The 11301-nt window shown below is 42.7% G+C and overlaps 1 protein-coding gene across 2 annotated transcripts in view; it reads left to right on the top strand.

Moving 5' to 3' along the window:
* STX17 (syntaxin 17) overlaps positions 1 to 11101 on the top strand; it is a 69224-nt gene extending 58123 nt beyond the window's left edge. For both annotated transcript variants that reach the window (XM_019539855.1, XM_019539845.1), the window contains exons 6-9: positions 4236 to 4354; positions 4441 to 4491; positions 9626 to 9712; positions 10454 to 11101. In XM_019539855.1, coding sequence (XP_019395400.1) covers positions 4236 to 4354; positions 4441 to 4491; positions 9626 to 9712; positions 10454 to 10693 — 497 coding nt within the window. In that variant the 3' untranslated portion in view covers positions 10694 to 11101. The remainder of the gene's footprint in view (positions 1 to 4235; positions 4355 to 4440; positions 4492 to 9625; positions 9713 to 10453) is intronic.
* The last annotated feature ends 200 nt before the right edge of the window (positions 11102 to 11301 follow it).

Below are 11301 nucleotides of genomic sequence, written 5' to 3' on the forward strand. Positions count from 1 at the left end.
TGTGTGTGTGTGTTTGTAGGGTGAGTCTCACAAGCACCCCCTACCATACACATGCACCCATATGCCCCTCTCACCGCCATACACGCAAACCCCCACACCCCCTCACACAGCCCAGCCACCATCCCCCACACACATCCCCTCACAAACCCCATACCCACCCACACCCCCATACCTACACACATCCACATGTGCCCTCCCCCCATCCCCCACAAACCCCTCCACACATACCCACAACCTCCCCCATATACCCACACCCCTCACAAACCCACCCCCATGTCCCTTACCCCCCACAGTTTACAAGAGTATGTCTTCATTTTAAGCTATTGTGTGATCACCTCTGTCCACTACACAAACACATGTAAATCAGGACAAAAAGATTTTTTGAAATCAAATTAATGAATGTTGTAGAATGTAGATGCTTGGTTTTTAGAATATAATTTGAGATTTTTCTGGTTCTGAGATGGCAAAACCCCTTGCTGAAAGGAATACTTTCGGGGGCAAGGGGAAGGACCTCTGGTGGCAAAGGTAGGGGGTTAAGGGGTGGCAACCAAGGAGCGAGGCACCTGTCAAGGGGCGGGGCTAACCATGAGGCCCTTGATAGCTTACCAAAACTTGGTAAGCAGCCGTCCGCCCAAAATAATTGTCCACCCCTGATGTAATAGTATTGGGAAAGGTACAGAGAAGGGTAGCCGAGATGATCAGGGTTGTGAAGCAAGTGCCATACAAGGAGAATGAAAAGGTTAAGATGTTTCTCTTTGGAAAGGAGAAGGCTGAGAGGGGATATGATGGAGGTCTGTAAGATCATGAAGGGTGTGGGTGAAGTGGGACTTTTATTTACCAAATCCTAGAATACTAGATCTAGGGGGCACCTACTGAAATTAGGAGACAGGTTTAAAACTAACAAGAGAAAGTACTTTTTTATGCAGAAGCATAGATAACTTATGGAACTCATTACAGTTTAAGGTTGTAAAGGCAGATAATATAGCCAGGTCCAAAAAGGGACCAGACAATAGATGAGAAGATCCATTAATAGCTATTCAATGGAATAGTTGGGGATGTTTCCTCTGGCATTTCTAAACTAATGATGGTGGATGTCACTGAAGGTGTAACGGGATAGGTCACTCTACATATATCCTGTTCATATGTTCTCTCTCTAAGCATTGACTACTTCTACTGTTAGAGACAGGACACTGGACCAGATGGACCATTGGTTTGATGGAGTATTGGACTTCGTGTGTTTTTAAGAACTAGATATGCATCTGTGAAACTTAGACGTGACTCAAAGCTGGGCGTATTGTAACTGTGGAGGAGCACTGGAAGAATTAAGAAAACCTTGTGGAGTGAAGAAATAGAAGTAGTCTATGTTTTAATTGTATGAAGTACAAAGTCAGGTATTTATGGATTCCTGACAAGAAGACTGGATAATGGAGCAAGAGAGGAAGCCACCAATATTTTGCAAGTGTTAAAAAGTGCAGTGCAGTTCTGAGGTTTGTTAGTGGGGTATTTCAAGTAGAGATGAGTATGAGTGCCACAGTACAAGGCGTTGGTAAGACCCCCATTTAAAATGTTGTATATAGTTCTGTTCACTTGTGTTCAAGAAAGTTGAATTTAAACTAGAACCGGACCAAAGAGGAGGGTTAAGGGAATGGAGAACATATCTTAAGAGAAGAGATTCATAGATTCTTAGACATTAGGGCTGGAAGGGACCTCGGAAGATCGAGTCCAGCCCCCTGCCCCAGGGGCAGGAAGTTATCAGGGATCATAGGATCCCAGCAAGATAAACATCCAAATGTCTTGAAGGTGTTCAGAATAGGTGCTTGAACCACCTCCGGTGGCAGTCTATTCCAAACCTTGGGGCCTTGGACAGTAAAGAAATTCTTCCTTATGTCCAGCCTGAAATGGTCATGGAGGACTTTGTGACCGTTTGACCTTGTCATCCCTTGGGGCGCTCTGGTGAACAGATGTTCCCCTGGATCCTGGTAAGCACCCCTGATAAACTTGTAGGTGGCCACCAGATTACCCCTGAGCCTGTGCTCTTCCAGGCTGAAGAGCCCAATGGCTCTCAGCCTTTCATCATAAGGTCTGTTTTCCTGACCTCTGATCATGCGTGTGGCTCTTCTCTGCACTCTCTCTCAAGCTTTTCCACATCCTTTTTGAACTGTGGTGCCCAAAACTGGATGCAGTACTCCAGCTGCAGCCTCACCAAGGAGAGATTCAAAGAGCTTGGTTTGTTTAGCTTAGAAAAGTAAGGTGAATAGAGTATATGTTTATCTTTTCTAAATGCATTTATAGGGTAAACAGGAAGGTACTGGAAGAGCTGTTGTAATTGAAGAATACTGGCACACGCTCAAAGTAATTCAAATTGGTCATGAATAAATTTAGACTGGAAACTGGAAGGTGGCTTCTACTGGTCAGAGCAATAGAGAATGAGCTTCCAAACACACAAAGAGCAAGGGACATTGCTTTAGGATGGAGCTAGTCAAGTTTGTGGAAGGATTAGGGTGATAGACATGTTCTTGGAGCAGTAATCAGCATATGTAATATCATAGATGATGCGTAAGTGTTGACAGTGGGGGACAAAACTCTGCGCCATCACTACTGCCCCTGCTGCTGCTGGGTGCTGGCTCTGGCAGGCTCCAGCCGCATGCCCTGTTGTCGGCACAGAAGTCATGCCACTGCTGCACTCGCTGCTGCTACGCCCTGGCTCTGGCCAGGCTGCAGTCCTGCATCCCATCATTGGCACAAAAATCTGGGTAGCACATGCCATCCATATATCCCCCTCTCCCCCCATAGTTTCATAGTTGGTAGGGTTGGAAGGGACCTGAGCAGATCATCAAGTCCGACCCCCTGCCATGGCTGGAAAGAATGCTGGGGTCAAACGACCCTGGCTAGGTGTCTGTCTAGCTTCCTTTTGAAGATGCCCAGGGTAGGAGTAAGCACCATTTCCCTTGGAAGTTGGTTCCAGATCCTAGCCACCCTGACTGTGAAGTAGTGCCTTCTGGTATCTAGCCTGAATCTACTCTGTCAACTTATGGCTGTTATTCCTTCTTACTCCCAATAGTGCTTAGGGGAACAGGGACTCTTTCATTGCCTGCTGGTCCCCCTTGGCCAGTTTATAGACAGCCAGCAGGTCCCCACTCAGCCTTCTCTTGTGGAGGCTGAACAGGTTCAGGTCCTGTAGCCTCTGCTCGTAGGGCCTGCCCTGCTGACCCTGATCATGCAAGTGGAGCCTCCTGTGGACCCTCTTGATACTGGCCACATCCCTCCTGAAGTGCGGCGCCCAGAACTGGATGCAGTACTCCAACTGCGGCCTGACCAGTGTCGCATAGAGGGGGAGGATCACCTTCTTGGACCTGCTCATGATGCATCTGTGGATGCATGACAAAGTGTGGTTAGCCTTCCTGACCACGTCCTCACATTGGTGGCCCATGTTCATCTTGGAACCAGTAATGACTCCAAGATCCTTTTCTGCCTCTGTGCTGACAAGAAGGGAGTTCCCCAGCCTGTAGGTATGCTGCTGGTTCTTCTTCCCCCGGTGCATATTGCTTATATGTAGTATTTGTATTCAAGTAATTGGACCCCTTGTGATTGGGCTGAAAGCAAACTTGGGTTCTTTCTGGGGAGAAAGTTCTTTATTTTTCTTCTTCTGAAGCATTGTCTATTTGGCTGGAGTCCACTGGTACTCCTTCTGCTACTTATGAATTTGATTGGAGGGGCTTGCTTAATATGCTCAGGGGCACCAGAGTTAGGTTAAGGGAGGATTTTTTCCTCCTAGGCTGGCAAGGACTATGCTTTTTTTGTTTTGCTTTGGGATTTTTGTTTGTTTTCTTAGATATACTTCCTCTATAGTGCAAGACATGTTTCTCTTCCTAGCATATATTCATAGAATACATTTCTTGTCATTATTGTGGCAATGTATTGTTAGCACCCTTGGCCCCCCTGCTCTTTACCTATGGCATGTTGGAGGATTCAGGTTTTTTTCTGTTTTGTTTAATGGTGTGCTTTGTGGCTTTGTTGTGTAAGAGCATAGATAGTCTTGTGGACTTTTTAGACAACTATATAACTGCAAATACATGGGACTGGACCCAATGGCCCAAGTTGTTTCTTTCAGTACTCCAGTTGCCTGGCTGGAATTAATTCAAACGTCAGCAACATTTGAGATGAAAAACTGCCAATTTTATTCAGCCTATTCTTTAAGTCATGCATTCATAGAAATTATTGTGGTTTTCCCTTAGAACCTTTTCATAACGTAGAAGCTGTGGGCAATTCGCAGAGTTTTATCCAGATGCATTCTCCACTCCCTGAAATTCCTCAGGATGAAAATGCTGCTGAATCATGGGAAACTTTAGAAGAGGTATGTTGGAATTCATGTATTGCCATTTTATTTTCTCTTTCTTTTAGTAAGTTCATACTAAATAGCATTTTCTTTTATATTTGTAGGACTTGATTGAACTCAACCAGCTAGTAACTGACTTTTCTCTGCTAGTCCATGTAAGTGTTTAAATCTTATATTTATAAAATTATAGGGGAAAGGGGGTTTCACAGGACTGATAAAGGCTATAGGGGAGATTTGTATTACCACTGTAAAGGCAGATTAAGTGGGTACCATTTGATGGTACTTCAGTGGCCTAACATGAAATAAGGTGCTACAGTCCAGTTTTTAGGGTTTAGAAGTTGGTATCTATCATGCGTGCCATTGCCATTTTGCCTTTTTTAGCATCTTCAGGAAAGCGGGAATGAATAGAGTCAAAACAGTCCCATTCCTCTTCCCTTGTATCCCCCCCTCCCTCCAAAGCCATCGGGGATAAAGCACTCAGGTAAGGCTAAGAGGGAAGACTGGAGTATTGCCATCAGTAGAAGTGACCCAAATTGAAGTATTAGAGGAGATTGTCTAGGAAATTGATTAACTTAAACAATGGCATATCATCAGGCCTGGATGGTATTCACCAAGAATCCTGGAGGAGCAGAATCCTTGAAATGCAGATCTACCAACTTCAGTGTGTAACCTGTTACTAAATACAGCCTCTGTACTGAGTAAGTGTAAATATACTTGCTGAATAGGTATAAATACCTTCCTTTAAATGGAGGAAGGTAAACAGTGGGGTCCCAAGAGCTTGTCCTGGGGCTTGTGCCATTTACCATTTTTATCAATGCTTGGGAAAGGAAGGTGATAGGGAGGTGGCCAAGTTTGCAATTACACACAGTTATTCAGGATGATTAAAAAAAGTTGATTGTGAAGAATTGTTTGATGGACGATTAAAAAAAAAAAGTTGATTGTGAAGAATTGTTGACATGTCTTGTAAAATTGAATAAACAGGCAACAACATGAAAGATAGGGCACTTTTACAAGTGCTCCAGGGTTGGGAGGGAATGGGGAGAGTGCTTTAATTAGAGCAGCTCTGAGAGCCACTCTAATTAAAGCACTACAGAGTCTTGTATATCACCATCCCCACACAGGGGCACTTGAACCAAAGCTCATTCAACAAGCTTTTGTTAAAGCACATCCACTGACATTTTGAAGAGCAAGGCACACTGATGTACAAGACGTGGGAGGCTGCTGGAGCACAGTAATTATCACGCTCCAGCAGAATTGATTAATTGAGTCTGCTCTGACGTGGTTAGCCTCTGCGCTTGTGTAAAGGCACCCATAAAGTTTAATTTTGATAAGGGCAAAGTGATACATGCAGGAAAAAATAATGGCAGACAAGGTTTTTTGGGTGAATCTGATATCTTTTATTAGACCAACTTAAATCGTTGGAAAACAATTATTAAGCAAGCTTTCGGGTTCAAAAACCCTTCGTCAGGTTAAGGAAGTTTCTACAGTTGGTGTGTGCTCTTCCTGGATGGACTGAAGAGTAAAGAAGCCAGAGGCTGGTCTGGTCTGGTATGTGTACAAGACTGGTAGTCAGTGAAAATGTAGATCTACAATGGAAGTACTAGTTTTAATGAGCATTAAAGTGCATTAATGCACATGTAGATGTGCCCACAGTGAAATTATTACAGACCAGATTTAAAACTAATGAAAGGAACTTTTTTTCTCACAGTATATAATTGCAGATGACAATAATTCAACCAGGTTCAAAAGAGGCTTAGACAAATTTATGCAAGATAAATCCATAAGTGGGTATTAAACATGATAGTAAAGCTGCAACCCCGTTAAAGCCAAAAGCCTTTGAATCTTCTCTAAACTATTAACAATGCCAGTAGAGAATTTGCTTTGCTTTACTTTTTTGTCTTAGCACTGACTGCTTAAGAATTATGTTGTGTTACAACATTACTATGCTGAAAGCCCTCATGAGGTTTTTAGGATAATGGTTTACATTAAATTCTCTAGGTATCGGTTTTACGTTTGAGTCTTACTCTTGTTTTTCAAGCATTATGTTGCAGCAATTAAGAATATTCAATTGCACTAGCCTAAAGGGTACTTGATTGCCTCATTGCAAGATAGTCTGTGCTGCTTAGTGAACAATAGTGGTTATTAATGGTCTTTTTTCTGTGTATCAGCAGCAGCTTCATGCTGCATGTCCTGACTAGTAGCCCTGTTGGTACTCTGTTGAGACAATTTTCTGCATACCTGAATTCTTAGTTCAGAGCAGTTACTGTTGGCTGCTCCTTGGTCCTTGATTTACTCAGCACAGAAGTCACTGAATAGCACGACTTCTGTCCAGACTTGTTTCTCAGATTCTCTAGGTTACATACGAACCATCAGAAATATTGGAACATGAGGTGCAACAGGTTCCTTGGCAAGGTCCCTGCCATTTTAAACATTATTTCTAGTTGTGGTAAGAAGGATGAGGGACTCCAGCCAAACCGTCTTGTAGATGGTTTTTGTCTTGCCAGGACCACAGGGAAGGAACTGCATTCCTCTGCAACATTTTTGAAAGGAGGAAAACTGTGCAAACATTATGCATGTGCTCTGTTCTGTCTGTTCTTTATCCCATCTGCATCACAATACATTGCACCAATTTTACTACATATACTGGTTTTGGAAGTGATGGAGGAGGAACCAGGGAACTAGAGACTGGTCAGCTTCACCTCAGTCCCCAGAAAAATCATGGAGCAGGTTCTCAAGGAATCCATTTCTAAGCACTTGGAGGACAAGGTGATCAGGAACAGTCAGCATGCATTCACTAAGGGCAAGTCATGCCTGACCAACCTGATTGCTTTCTATGATGAAATAACTGGCTCTGTGGATGCGGGGAAAGCAGTGAATATGATATACTTTGACTTTAGCAAGGCTTTTGATATGGTCTCCCTCAGCATTCTTGCAAGCAAGCTGAAGAAGTATGGGTTGGATGAATGGATTGTAAGGTGGATAGAAAGCAGGCTGGATCATTGGATTCAGTGGGTAGTGATCTATGGCTCAATGTGTAGCTTGCAGCTGTTGTCTAGTGGGGTTGATCCTGGGGCTGGTTATGTTCAGTATCTTCATTAACCATGTAGAGGATGGGATGGATTGCACCCCAAGCAAGTTTGCAGATGACACCAAGCTGGAGGGAATAGTAAATACGCTGGAGGGTAGGGCTAGGATTCAGCATGACCTAGACAAATTGGAGGACTGGGCCAAAAAGAAATCTTTTGAGGCTCTATAAGGAGAAGTACCAAGTCCTGCACTTAAGACAGAAGAATCCCATGCACTGCCACAGGCTTGGGACAAACTGGGTAAGCAGCAACTCTGCAGAAAAGGACCTGGAGTTACAGTGAACTATAAGCTGATTATGAGTCAACAGTATGTCCTTCTTGCCAAGAAGGCTAACAGCATACAGGGCTGTATTAGTAGGATCATTGCCAACAGGTCAAGGGAAGTAATTTTCCCCTCTATTCTGCACTGGTGAGGCCACATCTGGAGTACTGTATCCAGTTTTGCCCCGCACCACTCCCACTATAGAAAGGGAGTTGAAGAGTCTAGTGGAGGGCAACAAAAATGGTGAGGGAGCTGAGGCACATGACTTCTGAGGAGAGGCTGAGGGAACTGGGCTTATTTAGTCTGTAGAAGAGAAGACTGAGAAGGGTTTTGCTAGTACCTTCAACTACCTGAAGGTTGGTTATAAGGAGGATGGAGCTAGCAGTTCCCAATCTGTGGTATGGGTACCACCAGTGGTACGCAGACAACCTGTCAGTGGTACGTGTTAACAAATTTATTACAATTACTATATATGACAAAAATTTCCTGGTGGTACTTAAGGTTGTATCATTTTAAATTAGTGGTGTGCAGTCTGTCAGAGTTTGGGAACTGCTGACTGTTCTCAGTGGTGACAGATGGCAGAACAAGGAGCAATGGTCTCAAGTTGCAACAAGGGAGGTTTACGTTGGATATTAGGCAAACAAATTATAACTAGTAGTGTGGCACTGGAACAGATTACCTAGAGAGGTGGTAGAGTCTCCATTCTTGGCGGTTTTTAAGACCTAGCTCAACAAAAAGCCCTGGCTGGAATGATCTAGCTGGGGATGGTCCTGCTGCAAGGATGGGGTTGGACTAGATGCCCTCTTGAGGTCCTTTCCAACCCTGATTTTCTGATTCAAGCCTACACCTCATAGGTGGTTTATAGGTTATTCTGGGTTGGGGCCCTTTCCACCCATCTTGTTGCAGCTGTTCCTTTATGCAGAAAATAATTCAAGATTCTTTGAGCCTGAAAGGGCACACACAAAAAGGAAGCCTGATTCTGTAGCCTAGTGGTGGAGTGTTTTTATTTGGGAATGAGGACCCATTTTTTTTGGTCCTTGTTCTTAGGAAAGTTATGTGCAGCAATGGGTAAAATAGAGCATCTGTAGTGTCTAGTACTAGGCAGGTGAGAAAGGCATGTGTTTGTCAGACACATTTATTACACCAAGTTTGACAAAACTGGGTTTAGTGATTCTTGACTTAGAAAATGTTTTAAATTTAAGAACTGTGCAAAATGAGCATAATCTTAAACAGTGCACTGGCCAGCCCATTATTGTGACAGAATAATGCTAAGGGTCCTCCAGGGGTTTAAAAAGGACAGGAAGGTATCCCATCTCCAAGCTGAGGGATTTTGCTCACCTAAAGTTTAAGGGGGTTTCAAGCAGGAATTAGAATTTTGGAAAAGTGGAAGTGCAAAGATTAGGGTCATATTAAAAAAATTTCCAACACTGTCAGATGGTTACATGTTTATGGTTAAGTTAATATATTACAACCTCATAGATTAAAGATGGCAGTTTGGATTTCAGCAAAACTTTTTGTCTAATATAACTTCTGTTGATCTTGTACCTTCACCCTGTAGAAAAAGGAATTGTTTTGAAAATGAAACTCAGCATGAAACATAAATGCTTGTTTGAATTTTTCCCTAAAATGCAAGTTCATTTATTCACAGAACAATAGATCAAATGAGAGTACACTTCAGTATGCTTTCTTGAACGGTAACAATATGCTGTATAATTTCTTCCCATTTCATGACCTGATAGTTAAATTCCTTTTTTAAGTAACTTTGTAGTTTCAGCATGGCTTATCAGAAGCTATTAATGAACTACCATTAAGGCTGCATGGGTACAGTACGTAGCAGATGAAAGCTGCTGCAGGGCCCTGATTACAGGCATTAAAATGGTGTGTATTGGCTTACTGCTGCTTCTCAGCAGGTAACCTCACTCATAATTCCTTTGCATCTAGTCTCAGCAGGAGAAGATTGACAGAATTGAAGACCATGTCAACAATGCTGCTGTGAATGTTGAAGAGGGAACCAAAAACTTGGGGAAGGTAGGGATCTGCTCCTGCTGGTGAATCAATGGTACTCTGCCTCCCAGCAATCTTCTGTATTAACCCAATTGATCTGCCGTCTTTAATGCTGAGGGAACCAGCAATTAAGGAAATAAGGAAGAAATGACATAGGTAGTAAAAAAAAAAAAAAAAAAATCAATTTTGCTTGTAATGTTCTGTCACATCCAGTCTGCCAGAAAAGAATTTCTCTGCCTAAAGTCTCATTATAAGGTGTTCTTGCTGCTGCTTCCAATGGAATACCTGCAAAAACAGGCAGAGTGTTAAATGATTGGCTCATAAGACTCAAATGCGCGTGAAATGAAACTATGATGGTGACACACAATTATGTGATGCTGAACTACCTTTATGTTGCTAAGAGTTACTGATAGCCAACATATGCAATCTTCAGGCATGTTTATGAAAAAGCTTCTGGGCACTTTCCAATTACTACATTTATTTTAATGGCACAGCCCAGCCAGTGGATTCTAGACTGTAAATAAATTCAGCCACTTTGTAAAATAATTTGGTGTTCTGTTGCATAATTGGAACTGTTCAAGTTTGAAGCAGACATGGCATATTCTCTCTCACCTGTAGAATAGTGTATTTAAAATAAAATGTAATTTGCAAGATTTATTTATGTGCTAAAATCTGGATATATTGCCAAAACTAATGAGGGGAAAATGCACATCACCACAGGCATGTATTCTGAATAGATTGTTTTTGTTGTGTTTTTTTTAACAGGCTGCAAAGTACAAGCTGGCAGCTCTGCCTGTGGCAGGTGCACTCATTGGAGGAGTGGTAGGGGGTCCTATTGGTCTCCTTGCAGGCTTCAAAGTAGCAGGAATTGCAGCTGCACTTGGTGGTGGGATTCTGGGCTTCACAGGTGGAAAATTGATACAAAGAAGAAAACAGAAAGTGATTGAGCAGCTCTCTTCCAGCTGTCCAGACCTTCCTAGTCAGAGCAACAAAAAATCTAACTGAAGTGAGGCTGGGAACAGAAGTAATATCCCCAACAATAATGACAACTTGCAGTCTTTGCTTTAAATATAAATCTGAGTCACATGAATTTGGACAACCATATTGCTGTTTTGGGGGAGTGACACAGAGTTGCTAGAACTTAAGCATCTGAGAGACTGCCACTGAGACAAGGCAGCGCTGTAGTTTTGAAAGCTGTAAAGACTGCATTTTCATCATAGGCATATGGTGCATTACGGCTGCAGCTGTAATGATGAATGCCAGGTGTTCTGTGCCAAATTCCCCTCTTATTTTATCTGATGACAGGAGTAGATTTAGTTGAGAGTTTAGAATAAATTTAGGAAAGCCTTGGAGCATTCTCACCAGAGCAGAGTGAGACACCCTAATGTTTGGAGTGTTTTTTCTAAGCGATTTTTTTTTTAAAAAATGAGTGCACTAGCTTCCAGCCAGCTTCTAAACTTCACAATTTTGGCTCCAGCAAAATATCAGTTTGGCTGTATCCGCAAACCACCAGGTACTCTGGGATAAGTGACACTGTTCAACAGAAGCACAAGTCAGCACAACTTTTTACAGGTTAAGGTTGAAACGTATTGTTACAGCTGTGGAGACAGCTT

Source organism: Crocodylus porosus, unplaced genomic scaffold, assembly GCF_001723895.1.
Source record: "Crocodylus porosus isolate Cpor-Errol unplaced genomic scaffold, CroPor_comp1, whole genome shotgun sequence".
Taxonomy (NCBI): domain Eukaryota; kingdom Metazoa; phylum Chordata; order Crocodylia; family Crocodylidae; genus Crocodylus; species Crocodylus porosus.